The sequence below is a fragment of the Astatotilapia calliptera genome, chromosome 2, assembly GCF_900246225.1.
Source record: "Astatotilapia calliptera chromosome 2, fAstCal1.2, whole genome shotgun sequence".
NCBI classification, from domain to species: domain Eukaryota; kingdom Metazoa; phylum Chordata; class Actinopteri; order Cichliformes; family Cichlidae; genus Astatotilapia; species Astatotilapia calliptera.
The window spans coordinates 37,077,556-37,092,488 of record NC_039303.1 but is presented as its reverse complement, the minus strand read 5'-3'; the positions used below and the strand labels follow the sequence as shown (position 1 = coordinate 37,092,488).

The following is a 14,933-nucleotide window of genomic DNA, read 5'->3' as shown; positions in this document are numbered from 1 at the left end:
AGCAACGCCGAATACTTCACGTCACAAGTCACGTGTGTGTTTGTGAAGCTACAGTGGCGTTCACATCATCAGTTTGGCCATAGATTCGCAAAATGGACACAGATTATGCTGAATAAACCTCACCACAGAAAGGTACTGGGTTCTATGAGCACTCCATTTAAATGTACGCTCTAGTCAGGTGTTTCTAAGTGAATTAAAATGTTATACGGCACTTGTTACCTACGAGGGCTCAGGGTTACTAGCTCACGGTGTTGGCTAGCAAGGTTAGCTTGTTTGGTACGTAACCGCCGGGTTATCTCTGTGAGTGCTTGCAAGCAGGTACGGGGTTTAACTGACATCCGTGTCAGTTAAACGCTTGTTTGCAGCCATGCTAACGTAGTTGCTTGGTGATACTGTGTGGACGTGAGAGGCCTTAATCTGTCAGAAGTGGGTTACGTTGACGTGCGGACTGTCTGTGACTCTTGCATAGAAAGTTCCTGTGCGTCAGTACCGATTCCCGCTACAGCGAGGATGTTTCCCAGCCTGGCCGCCCACAGACCGTGGCATGTTTTCCGCAGGGTCTCATTGCAACAGAGATCGTCCCTGTCACAGCGGCCCCCGAGGTTTCCGCAGCTGTGCCATGGTGAGCAGACTTTCACGTTAAGGTCATCTGTTCATTCTCTTAAGGCTTGATGTTTGTTTGAGAGGGCATGAAAAGGCAAGTTGTGATTGTGTTGCACAGGTTGGCAAAGCGGAGGGCTACACAGCTTATGGTTCAGCCTCCCAGACTGCCGTGTAGTTTCTCTAGGGTTGGGCAAGGTCCAGTATTACTCTACCTCTGATACCGGTAAAGATGGTCCCCCAAAACCACCATCAGGTGATGCCCCCTTTGCAGCAAAGGTTGTATCTGGTGCTGCACAGGCCACCCCAGAATCACCAGGTAAGAAACTTGAAGATTTCCATAAGCTCCATAAATTGTAGCTGTTGAGAGACTTGATTTAAACCATTGTGATGTGCACAGGTTTTCCTTTATAATCAAGCATATTTTTGTATTTGTTGCTTCTCGTGTCAACACAAACAGTAGGAAACAGTTAAATGATAAATGTATGATGTGAGGAATGTGCAGTTAAGATACATTATTTGTTCTAATAGGTGCAACACCTCAGGGTCTGACTAAAGCAGAGACAATTCAAGTGAAAGGTAAAGAACAACATTTGTCATTCCATCACGTTAAACTCATTTAAAATAAGAATGTGGGTGTGATCGGGTAGCTTGAATTTAATTTCCCACTGTGGTCACATGCAGTTCGTGCTGTCCTGAAGAAAAGGGAATATGGAGCCAAATACACTCAGAACAACTTCATCACTGCAGTCAGAGCGATGAATGAGTTCTGCCTCAAACCAAGGTAACTCCTCGTCCTCAGTTGTTTAACATTCAATGTTTGATTTATACAACAGCACCAAATTGTAAATCATCAAAGCTAAGCTGAGTGTTTTCTGCTAACTTAGATGCTGGTAGACAAATTTCTTTTGGTTAATAAGGATGTGTGCTGCTGTGATTAACTAATGTAGGACTGCCTTGTGCAGCATGGGTCTAACTTAAGTCTTACCCTCACGTCTTCACAGTGATTTGGAACAACTCCGGAAGATCAGAAGGCGCAGCCCCCATGATGACACAGAGGCTTTCACTGTCTTCCTGCGCTCAGACGTTGAGGCCAAGTAAGTGTTAAACACCTCTGCTTTCCATCTTAAGCACAAATACGTTACAACACCTCCCAAACTATTACTGCTTAATCCAGAGACTTCACTGATATTTTTCTCTTAACCCCTGTTAATTCAGTTATTTCTCTTTGTTATTAGAGCACTAGATGTTTGGGGAAGCCATGAAGCTCTGGCCAGAGAGAGAAACCTCAGGAAAGAGGTGGAGAGAGAGTACCAAGAGAGTAGGTTTTTATCTTTGGTCTTAATCCAAAACAGTTCAACAGGCTTTGAAATTTCAAAACTTTTTGCTAATTTATAGAAAACATTGCAGTTGGAATACGTAGCCACAGTGTACTGAGTACACTCTTTTTGCTCACCATATTACTCTAAAACCTCTGACAAACGCTCACGTTGTTAGATCTAATGTACTGAAATATTCCAGTTCTTCGCACTCAAAGCCTGACACGGAAAATAAATATTTGTCGGGACACCCTAACACAATAAAGTTAACTTAACATGTTATAGATCATTTGTCATGTCAGCTGTGATATACAAACTAACTGTCTGGCCATCAGTGTTAAAGAAACTCAGAGACAAAGACAAGTGGCTTTGAAGCGTATACGGACTAAATCTTAACATTTAAAAATTATACCTAGCAGTCAACCTTGAGTTAGGCAAGTGTGGAGTTAACAGTGACAGCAGCCATGCTCACATGCACAAAAGTAACAAGATTAAAAGCCTGACCTGAATAAAAACGCTAGATATGAATGCACCAGTGGGAAGGTTCTGACCCATCTGTGCTCCTTTGGATCAAAATGTCCTGCCAGTTATCCTTACTGTGCATGTCTGTTTCGTCAACACAACAAGAATGCAGTGTAGGTCCTTTCAAAGATGAAAAATAAGTCACAAATGCGGCAGAGAGGAGAAACTGAAATCTACGCAGCAAGGTGAGGATAAAAGTAGAAAATCATCAGAAGCGCAGCTACTACTACTGTTTCCAGAAAGTCAGGCAATCCAGTGCATGTCAAAATGATTTACTCTATTCAAATGCTTCATGCATGTAAACACACACAACAGTGAAGTTCTAATCCGAAGCTTGATTTTTGGTGACAAAATGTTTAACAGCAGCCATGAAATAGCAGGTGGAAACATGTATTAATGATGACATTGTTGTTTTTTTTATTTATGTGAAATGATTCTGTCGTTTGTTGCTCTGTGAACTAATCAGCTTTGTTTTGCCCTTTTTTTCTTTATTTTAAGATATTTTTCGGAATCAGCGCTTGTTGCAAGAATATAAAGACTTTTGGGGAAACACTAAGGTGAGCTCTTTGCTTCTATTGCTGTAATTGTTTAGGGGTTAGAGCAGATCATCTACTAAATGAAAGGTTGATGGTTCGATCCCTTTCTGGTCCACTCTGCAGGCCAAATATCATTGGGCAAGATGCTAATCCCAAGTTGCTCCCTTGGTGTATGAATGTTAGATATAAAGCACTTTTTTTTGTGTGTGTGAACGAGACAAGTTGTATAAGGTCCTGTGAATGCTCAGGTAGAGTAGAAAAGCGCTATATAAGAACCAGTTCATTTACTATTTACATAATATTACCAGCTGTCCATAGCATGATAAGTAATGTTAATCTACCCACGTCCAAGTTCTTTGGATAAAATAGTATCAGTTGGTGTTTACCTGATCTTTGCCCCTGTTAGAGAGGTCACTGCATCTCTGACACATTCCTATTATCTGTTGGCATTCACACAGTCCCCCTTTTTAGTCTACGATGCTGACATTATTTCAGTGACTGCACTGTTCTCCATTTGTCTGGAGCGTCATGGTATTTTCTATACTCTACTGGTGTGTTACATCCTGACAACAACATACATACATCTTCTTATTTGCTTAGCAACCTAAACTAGGGTTTTTGGATACCTAGAGCATGTACTGCAGTGTAAGTTCAGCATACATAGGATAGCTTTTCCACATTACTCAAAGGTGGTTATTAATTCTCAAAGTCAACCCGGGGTTTCCCGGGGTAGACCCATCACAAACACAGATCTGCTGATTTGTTGTCTAGTGGTGTCTTTTACGAACAAAGAGTAGTTGGGTCATAGCTCCTCAGCCTTTAGTATCAAAAGGGACATTTTTGAGCACACAAAAATTTGCATGGAGCCACAAATCATATATGAGCCCAATAACGATCGTAGTAATATCATCCTCTCAAGTGGCACGTAGCAGCGGGCCATTTATGATTATTTGGTATTTAACTGGTATTTATCTGATGCTTTTCTTTTTCTGTACAGTAATACATCTTGCATTTCAGAAATGAAAGAACTAAAAAAAAAAGAATATAGTTGTATATGTGCTCTACTTTGAAATTGGTCACTTTGGTTTTTACCTGTGTTTGTGCAAATTAATCTGATTTAAAGTGGGCTGCCTAAAACAGGAAGCACCCCACAAGGTTTAAAATGGTAAAAGTAAAAAGTCCAATCCAGCAGCCTTGGTAGCAAAAGATATTGGAACCACAGGTTCAAGACAAGTTAAATACATAAGGCATGTTATAGTGAACACAACTGCTGCTGCCAAACCAGTGTGTTTGTATGAATGTGAGCAGGTGTATCTAGATGAAGGCTGTAAATTATGACCAAAGATAATAATGATAATAACAAGAAAAACTGATAATGGTAATAATCAGTAGTAGTAAGTAGGTTTTTTTGTTTGTTTTTTTAAAGATGTTCAAGAGGTACAAACAAATTCAGATACCAAATTATTAATAAATTACTGATTTGTGTGTGAACTGTTCGTACGCAGGATTTATGCACAGATTGGTGCGTACACAGTATTTGTTTTTGAGGCCCAATCTGTGCTGCTTTGTACCCCTGTGTATCCCAACAGGACAGAATTGAAGGCCATAGGTTCCCTGCACTTAGAATGTGTTTATTTAAGGGAACTGTTTAGATGGTCTCTAAAAACTATAGACCCTCTTTTTCTTTTTTATCTGCACACTGTGGGCCACTGGATCTTCTAGGAATGGTGATGGTTTCGTATCTGCTGATCTCGAGTAAAACCTGCTCAGGTTAAGTTCCAGTGGTGGTGTAGCACCTTCATATGTTAACACTGAAGTCATCTCGTTAAGCCTGTAATCCTGCTTCGTAGTACAGGTCTTATTTCCTTTTAACTGCAGAGTAATAATGTCTCTTATCTTTCATAAAGCCACGATCAGGCCAGAGGACAACATTTCTACAAGGGCCAGGGAAGGTGGTCATGGTTGCTATTTGCATGTAAGTTGTTTCACCAGTCTCCCTCATTCATGAGTGCATTTTGGTCTTGTGGCCAAGTCTTTCTGCACTCAGCAGCTTTGCTGAGCTCTTGCACACACAGTGGGAGGTATTGGATTAGAGAGAGGAGCTACGGGTCTGTTCTCAGCAGGGTTACTACATACAATATGCTGGATAAGTATCAGAAGGTGCAAAAATAATCAAACGGCAAAACAGAAATCTGCTGCGGATGAATAAAAGTGCAAAACATTCATGTGAACTCAGATGAGAAGTAACTTGTAAAGACTCCCCGAGAAATGCACACATTTCTATTAGGAATTGCATGGAAACTGCATGCATCATGTGCAGTCCTGTGGCTTATTAAGTTAAGGTGATTGTGTTAGAGAACATGTGCAGTCACATGTAGCAAAATCAGTATGAAATAGGAGAGTGGTGAGAGGCTCACTGGACTGCATAGTGCACATGACAGTGATTGAGAGGCATTAGAATAGAAATTGGAACAATTTACACACAATGTTGGATTAAAACAGTTTTTAAGAAATGGGTTTCAGTGCAGGCAACCTGATAAATCTATAAACCAATTTAATCAGAACTGTTGTTGAGCTTGAAATGTGAAACTTTACATCTGTGTGCCCGGTGAGCTCTTCACTTATTTATGTTCTGTTCTCAGAAATGGGCTGAATTTCTTTTTCAAGCTCCTGGCTTGGGTCTACACTGGATCAGCTAGCATGTTCTCTGAAGCCATCCACTCTTTGGCCGACACGTGCAACCAGGCTCTGCTCGCTCTGGGAATCAGCCAGTCTGTCCGCAACCCAGATGCCGTGCACCCGTAAGTGTTACACCTTCCTGTACTAATTAAAAGAAGAGGTTCAGTGCTCGCCAGAAAAGGAATAAAAGCAGTAATGTGTCAAAGTCAGTTGCAGCATATTGTCAGCACCCAAATATTAAATTTTCTTGCACATTACTAACATTGGCACTACAGAAGTATAGAAATGTAGAAACATTAGATACATTGATGTGGATACTTGCTAATAAATAATTCATAGAAGGGAGAAAGGATTTGGAAAAGACACCCACACCATTTTTTAAAATTTTTGGAGATGAGGATGCACATAGTGAGTATAAGTAAGCCATTTTCTCCAGGTAGGTCTTTTGAACTTTCTTATGTAAATTTATAACTTTACTTTCAGTGGTAAAAAACATTTAAAAGGTTTTGTGTCCTTATGCAAAATAAATCTACAAGGCTTTTTTCCCACCTTCTAAGTTATCCGTTTTCTATCTATTTGTGAAGTTTCATGACATTGCAACTAATTATGAAGACAGTAAGAAAAAAAAAAAGAGTTTTTTGCTATGATGGTGAGCAGATGTGCCCACAAAACGTCTTCTGTGGGTACCTCAGTGTCGCTCGGTGTGCCTGCTTCAGCTGATGATTGACTCTTTGAGGCTGCGGCGGGTGTCACATCTCTGTTATTGCTCTACATAAAAAATGGTGGAGTAAATGTTGGCTGTAATTGAGCGCCATTGCTCTGTATTTGCTTTTTTGTTCTGATATTTAGATATGGCTTTTCCAACATGCGCTACATTGCCTCCCTCATCAGTGGGGTGGGCATTTTTATGATGGGAGCAGGCCTCTCTTGGTACCACGGCATCATGGGATTGCTGCACCCGGAACCCATCGAGTCTTTGTTATGGGTGAGTGTCTGTGTTGACTCAAATTATTCAAAACAAATTTAAAAAACATTTCCCGACATATTTTTTTCTTCATTGCAGGCTTACTGTATTTTGGCGGGCTCTCTGGTGTCTGAAGGAGGTAAGTTATAGTAATGAACCAACAGATCAGATCAGATATTGCTCTGCAGCTTGTTCTCAGACATCTGTTTCTTTCTCAGCCACATTACTGGTTGCCATCAATGAGATAAAGAGGAGCGCCCGCCAGCAAGGATTGTCTTTTTATGAATATGGTACGTACAGATCAGTTCATATCTGTCTTTACACCTGGCGCTACAATTTATTCCAGGTCAATGTGGCAAATATGTGCTCATTTTGTTTGGGACTACAATGTCCCAACTGCAAAAACGAAAGCATCTTATCTCAACATGAATAACTGAGCAAAAATATTCTTTGGATGAGATTATGCAGGTTAACTTGTCTTTGTGTGAATATAATCCAATGAAATTCTCGAATGAGATTAAATAAGTGCAAACTGAGTTACACATATTACAGTTATTGTAATATGTGTTGAGAAAAGTGCTCTGTATATAAATATTAGGATTAAAATGCTGTGTCCCACAGTTTCTGTTACATTAGCCCACGGTTCATAATTGCCTTTAGCATTCTTGTTTGAAAGGGTGAAAGTGTTAAAGAAAAGATCAAATGATATCAATATATTAGCAGTTTATGACTATTTGTGGAAAACATGGCAGTAATTTACATGATGATCATCTGTACTTGTCAGTGAATTATCTCCTTTCCTTTCATAGTGGATGCTAAAGTGTATCCTGTGCTAAAAGCATTAAAACAGCTGCTATTATGGCTGCCTCTTAGAGATTTCCATGTTAGGAACTGCTATTTGACAACACGCATGTTTTTGTGTTGGTAAGTAGGCACATGTATGATTGTGCCTTTTAACTTAAAGAAAATATGTATGGAAATAACTCGAGATTTTGTTGCGATTACACTTACAGCAGGATGAGGTGTAAAATGAAAATAGTGTGTTTTGTCTTGCTGTGTGTAGACGGCATCACTGAGGCAGAATTAATTTGCATATTGCAAAATAAAGTCAGAAATCTGAAAATTCAGCTATAAATAAGCTCTCGTATTATTTCATGTGTGCAGTGATGCAGAGCCGAGACCCCAGCACCAATGTGGTGCTGCTGGAGGATGCTGCTGCTGTACTGGGAGTTATCCTGGCTGCTGGTTGCATGGGGCTCACCTCACTTACAGGTAAATACATGAGTTGTCATGTCTCGGTTTTATAATGTTTCCGATCTTTTGGACTGGAGTCATTAACCTGAATGTTTACTCGCTGACCCCAGGTAACCCGGCCTATGATAGTTTGGGCTCTCTTGGCGTTGGCACATTGCTGGGCACAGTCTCCGCCTTCCTCATCTACACTAACACAGAGGCCCTGCTGGGACGCTCCATACAGGCTGAGCGCGTGCAGAAGCTCACAGAGTTTCTGGAGAACGATCCTGCTGTAAGGTCAGCAAACGCACACGCGAACCTCCTCGACTGCAAAACACGAACTCGGTCTCGATTAACTCCGAATCTGGATGATTCGTTTTGATAAATTGAATCCTCCCACAAACAAGTGGTCAAGATTAAATCAACATGCAGTGAACAGCAGTTCAAATTAAAAATGACCCTTTAACCAGTTTCACTGGTTTCTTTTATTTGTTGCATTTGCATTTGGATCGTTTTGTGTTGTAGCAGATTCCCTCCACTAAGATCCGTAGTTTTTCTGTTTCTTCCATTGAGATGTTTTATTGTGTTGTTGGCAGGGCCATCCATGATGTGAAGGCCACTGATATGGGACTGAGTAAAGTGCGCTTCAAGGCTGAAGTTGACTTCGATGGCCGCGTGGTGACACGGTCTTATCTGGAAAAACAAGACATTGACCAAATCCTCAACGTAAGTTATCTTGTTTTAGTATTGATGTTTGTACTCAGAATGAGAGCAGTTTGTGGACTGGATGTTTGGCCACTGCTATTTTTAGTAGTTGCTTTAATAACTTATTAATAAAGTCAGGAACACTATGCAAATAGTTTTTTTCTGTATACAAGATTCTAATCTGTTCCCTGAAGTTATTTATCCTGTGAACACAGCTCATCGTGTTGAGCAAACAGTTCATGATCATTTGCATGTAGAAATCCTTACTTCTCTAAAAACGTCAGATGTACACAGCCACCTTGAGTCCTGAAATATAAAAGAACTAATCCTGTTAAATGTCACATTCTTGTGTCTTCCACACATAAATGTGTAATTATCATCTGCAGGAGTTATTGTCCTTGCAGGCCATGAGCTATGCAGTGTGTCATACAGTTCTTCAGTATGAATTCCAGTGATTACTGATCTTTTTACACAGACATCAGTTGCTTCAAGTATGTTCTTGACATTCACTGGTGAAACAAAATCTTTGAGTTTAGTGCGGTGTGCATCTGACGTTGTTAAAGACACTTTTTTATTATTATTAATTATCGTATGGTGTTTTTGCTGTCACTACATTCCTCAAAGTTCAGACAGTAATTGGGAGACCACACCAGATTCAAATAAAATCTAAGTTTAATTTAAATCTGTTTTATTTAACGCAAGCACCCAAGAGACAGACATCACATGGCTGAGCAGGTGGGCCATGTTTTATAGCCTTGAAGGCACAGATGAGCTGCATTAGCCAATGATCACTAATAGCAGGCTAGGACCGATGTCATGAATGTTGACCCGTATCTTTACTGACAAAACTACATGTTTGTGTTTGTGTCTCTGCAGGACATTCAGCGGGTGAAAACCCCGGAGGAGCTGGAGAACTTCATGCTGAAACACGGAGAGAACATCATCGACACCCTGGGAGCTGAGGTGGACCGGTTGGAGAAAGAGCTCAAAGTACTGAAATATACATTTCTTTGCTATTCTAGTTTGTTGTTTGTCTCATGCTGTTACAGAGTGCAGCAGGAAAAAGTCATAAAATCTGGGAATGACTTTATTTTTTCATGCATCACGAAACACTTTTGGTGCCCAAAGAGGTCATGGCCTTAGACCGGAGAAGGATCACCAGTATTGTGATGTTTAATACATTTTTTGTAAAGTTGGGTTTCATTTGCTCAAGTTTAAAATACATTTTTGTTACTTAAATGGCAAAAAGGGGAATGCTTAAAGTTCTCCTAAGGCAAAAGAATCTGTTGCATGAATTGAGAAGATGCAGACCCTTTGTGTTTGTATTCGTAGTCACTCCCTCCAGATTCCTGTTTTAAGCTGGGAAACACTCAGGATGAGCTCTCATATCTCAGTCACTGAGTTCATTATAATAATGTCCTTGTTAAAATAATTGCAGCAGCTTTTCAGATTTTGTAAAGAAATAAGAAATATCCCACTTGTGAATTTGACTAAGAGTGTTGTCTGGGAAATCTAACATGATCCCATCTCCCAAAAAAGATCCATTTCTGATCATCCAGCCATGGTGTCGTTCATTTAAAGCCTAACGTTGACAATGTTGCTTCTGGGAATTGCATTTACATATCAAAAACATAGATTTGGTGGCGGTTTGATAAAGAAAAATTATACGCTTTTTTTCACTCAGACATTATTTTCAGCAAAAAACATCCTGTTAGCTTTTTGTGAAGAGGATCGCAGTGATCCAGGCTTCCAACCTATCATAAGCCACAAACCTCCGTTTTCACCATAGAATGGTATTTTTAAATAAAAGTATTTGATTAAGAATTGCAAGTCAAGTTTGTGCGTAACTTTGGTTTTGTGCCTCTACAGCAACGCAACCCAGAGGTCCGTCATGTAGACTTGGAGATACTCTAACATCCCGAAATGCCATGAAGAAAAAGCTGGAAGGACGGCCACGCCTGCCTCTGCCTCTCTTTCTGACTACAAAACAAACACGGACAACAAACCCGCACAACTTCTCAAGTCTTACTGTAGAATAGTCCAGAAGGATGAGCACAGACAGTGTTCGAGCAGCTATGCCCGAACTTCAGTCTGGGACACTGTGAGTTCACCCTGCCAGAGATCCGCTTTCACATTCCAGTGCGAGTGTTTCTGGCAGAAGACTAACGGCTGTCATTAGGCTCCTTGAATTTCACTAGAAATTCGCACACAAACTACGACAGCGTAGTCCACTGGCTGGTTGCTTAGACTCACATTCCTCCATAAAAGTGTCATGATGTGGGCTCATGTCTGTGTCTAAAGCAAAACCGAGAACAGGACCAGTGTCGTTTACTAGACTTGTACCACAGTGACAGAGTTTCCTTTATTAGTGCAAAAGGAAACCAAAGAGCTACAATTTCAACCCAGACTTATTTAATGACCAGACAATGTTAGAGGGTTTTTCTTTCTGTTTCCTTTTAATGTCAAAACTGAAGACGGTGCGATGCCGCAGGTTCTCTAACGAAGACAGAATTTGTGTTGAATAGATTTTTATTGCGATTATAGAAAGTCAAATGGTATTATTGAGATATTTAATAGGTAGAGTGAATATAGTAGGACTTGATGTTATGAATACAAGTTGTCTAACCTGGATTTGCAGAGTTTCCGCCAGAAAAGTTGACAGGCCTGACCAGCAGTGCTCGATAAGTCAGGGTTTAAAGTTTCATCACTTTTTTTTACCTTAGATTGGCTTTACATGATTCACAGTTCAAAATAAGCCAGACTGTATCCTACACTGGGCCTTGGTGCAGGCCCTCATTGCATCCTCAGTCTCAAATGAGCTGTTTTATCCTGGTTACCTTTAAGCTAACAGTCTTTTGATTGGCTGCCCTTCAGCAGATGGCTTAAACGTGTGGGCGGGGCTTCTCTGCTCACAGAGCTGTGTTCCTGCGATGGCCATTTTGGGAATACTGGCTCGCTATGTCATCATACATAGCAAAACAAAAAAGAAAGCTTCTGGCACACAGGGGTTACTTGTACATATGCCGACCTCATTCTTTGAAAGCTTTGCCATGTTTAATATGATCCTCCACCATATATATAGGACAGAATGACAAGCATAGGAGCCTTTGTGACACTGAGGAACTGTGAACAGCTAGCACTACTTTTTCTCTCCAAACACAAGCAAGCAAACGGTGTGTATCAGCAGGAGAGCCCCAGATCAAGATGAAATATGCTCACATAATCAAATATCAGCTGAACAACATTGTATTAAGGCGTAACGTTTGTCCTAGTCTTTTTACTTTTTGTTTTTACTTCTTGATTCTGCTAACTCGTTCAAACAGCTGTTTTATATGTATAAAGCAGCTGGCAGAGCTGGTAGCCTAATAAGATACAGTAGCTAACCTAACAGTTGGCGCTGTTGCCTTTAAGAAAAATCTGAAATACTTGGTCTGGACCACTGGGCTTGAATACAGTGTTGGAAACCCTGCACTGTATTATTGTTTTCATTTAATGGGTTATAATCTTAAACGAGCTCTGATGACGACATCCTTCCAAGCCAATAATAGGCACTGACTTTACATCTCTAAACGCTGTTCTTAGGGTTAGAAATGCTCGTCTTGTCACGTGACTGATTGTATTGTTCCAAAGATAAAATGCAGAAGGAGTGGAAACGTCCTTGCCTCTTGCCCACCATGTATAAATAAGAGATCTTTAATGAAGACAAGTGGACCAGCTACCTTTTATTTCTTTTCTTTTTTTTCTTGAAGTCCACCAACAGCTGAAAACTTACAGGCATCGTCACCCTGTGGAGCAAAAAAAGAAAAAGTTGTGAAGTTACTCCTTCATGATGTATCTGCTAATGTTCTGTATAAACCGGACTGTGACGTGTTTTTGCTTGTCATTCTTTGTTGCCGCTGACACATGATCGTCGTGCTGTCATGCTTCAGGAGGGGGGCCGGAGTCATTTCGCCTCGGTTGGGAAGGCAGATCTGTGTTTTTGAAGGGGATTGTGAACTGTTTCTTCTTGGGTCATAACGATGACGCTACTGTTGAAGGACATGGGACGAATATGAGATAATTTATTAAATTATTTTTGGTTTCCTTTTGTGTCGTTTGTTTGAATTCTCTTTTGTTTTGAATGCTGTGCCAATATTCATTGGTGTTGCTTGTAGAAGCTCCACACTTTCTTTCTCCACACTTACACACACACGGAAAAAACCTAAATAACTTTGTAGGTCTTGGAAAAGGCACCACCAGATATGTTTATCTTGCTTTTTAGAAACGTAGAATTTAAAGCATTGTTTTTCCCCGAACTGGATTCCTGTTTAAAGCTCAGATGGATGACTGGAATGTAAACCCAAGTCCATTAGATGGTGCAGTTGTGGGGATGAGAGAGGGGGGCACTAGCCTGTTCGCTGACGTCAATAAAAACAGTCATTTCCAACCAGTCTGCGCATTGACCGACCGTTCAAAACATTACGCACAGCATCGCGGCCGGACCACGCTAGACTGCTCGACTGAAATAATTTTTCGCCGAGCCTGGAGGGCGGACGATCTCCATTTGCAGGTTTTTCACCGTTAAATGTTGTCTTAAATTTTTGGGGTGTTGCGCGCATATCGGTGTCATGTCTCGTCATACCATTCCCAAGTCAGTTGTGCCACTGCCCATCCTGTTTCCTTCCATGTCTCCCCTCAAACAGAGAGAATCGCTTGTGCATGTGTAGCTAGAGAGAGAAAAATAGATCCTCGGGCTGAATCGGCTCATTTTTATTAAAAGGGAAAAGAAACCTGCGTCGAGGAGCGTCTTTCTTGTCTGGAGATCAGCACATAGATCTTCAGCCCTCTCGCAGCCTCCTGCACGCCACATCGCCGCTTTCAGTCATTTACAGACAGATCTTGTCGGCGCCTTTTTTTTTAAACAAAAAGGTAAAGAAAAAAATGTAGCTGCTTTATGTTATTATTTCCGATGTATCCTTTTTCCCCCCCTCGCCTCCATCAACCCACAGATGGGGGCGCAGTTAACCTGCACAGTTGGGGTCTCAGATTTTCATGAAGCCTCTCCTCCATCACCACAAGTCTGTGGTTACAAAACCCCGAAACCCATTACTCTTCAGCGCGGGGTTGAATTCAACAAACGTAGCGTTGTAATCATCTCTCATCACTCCTGCAGAAAATCTCAACACTGTGTATTTGCTTTTACGCGGGCCCACTGTGTGTGCGTAAATGTGTGTTTTTTCTTTCTGACGTCCCCCCCCCCCAAATGATCGATTTGGTTGCTGTTTCAATCACAGGTGAGGAGCATCTAGAATAATCCAGGTCGCGTATGATGGCACGAAAAGTCTTCATGGCGGATGAGCATCATCACCCTGCTCTACGCTTTTAGCCTCTTTACAGTGCTGCCTTGTCTAATCATGTTCAAGCAGCATTGTACAGGGCTATGACAGCATAGAGAGCTGTGCGGCTCGGGCACTGCGTTTCCCTGACCCCGTGGATGGCAGCCAACTAATGACATCATCCGTTTAAAAACACAAACTGCGAGGACTGCATGTGATCTGCCACTGAGCTATGTCTTTTAGGTTCATGCTAATTTAGTTAAAGGCGTACATGCACTGCATTACGTCGGACTGTTAAAACGTGTGCACATCAAGAGCTCATTGGGTTGAATTATCCAGATTTCTTTGTTAGTACCATCTGATTGTGCTGCTTCTGCATGAACCCAAGTCTCTTAACATGTAGGCTCCAGTGCATCTGATTTACTGCCAAATAAACCTCATGCTCACAGCCAAATATATCAGGTTTTTAATATATATATATATAAACAGCAGGGTCTGTTCTCTAAACAACTTGAGGGTTTTGTAGATTTATCAGCACTGCACAAAAATGTAGTTAAAATGCTTTCATTGAATATGGGTGAGGTTTATGTCTACTTACATTTTGCCTGCCTAGTTTTACTGATATCATGATGGTGCCTGTGTGGAGCCAGTTCTGCTGTGGCGCCTTTTGAAAACCAGTCTATATTCTGAAAGATTTGAGAACCTTAAATTATGTGAGGAAAATTGCAGTAGTTACCATGGGCAGAAAATGATGGTAACCAGAACCAGCTTATCTATAATTTCTTGCCCCTCCCATAGCCTCCGACTTCAACAGTCTCTAACCCAGCAATCATGGGAAGGAAGCTTTTTTGGCACTGGGTGCTCTTTTCGTAAAAGGAAACGCCTGGAACTGGTTCTACATTGGCATCTACACTGAACTGATGCAAAATGATTATCTCATAAAATTCTGTTTTAATGTATGTAATATCATGGAATATAACACAAAAAAGATCACAGATCCCAAATTTCCAGCTATTTTTCATCAGTAAATATACAGAAACACCTTCAGATGGGCTATAAA

At 40.9% G+C, this 14,933-nt stretch overlaps 1 protein-coding gene across 1 annotated transcript; it reads left to right on the top strand.

Moving 5' to 3' along the window:
- Window positions 1–12,643, top strand: slc30a9 (solute carrier family 30 member 9). Its single transcript, XM_026146664.1, has 18 exons — window positions 1–132; window positions 470–622; window positions 722–919; window positions 1,132–1,179; window positions 1,285–1,384; window positions 1,605–1,697; window positions 1,839–1,921; window positions 2,940–2,998; window positions 4,885–4,952; window positions 5,620–5,778; window positions 6,506–6,641; window positions 6,720–6,759; window positions 6,839–6,910; window positions 7,785–7,892; window positions 7,985–8,150; window positions 8,450–8,579; window positions 9,435–9,548; window positions 10,428–12,643. Exons 2-18 carry the CDS (start codon window positions 511–513, stop codon window positions 10,470–10,472), a joined length of 1,731 nt encoding a protein of 576 aa, XP_026002449.1. The 5' UTR covers window positions 1–132; window positions 470–510; the 3' UTR covers window positions 10,473–12,643.
- Window positions 12,644–14,933: the final 2,290 nt, after the last annotated feature.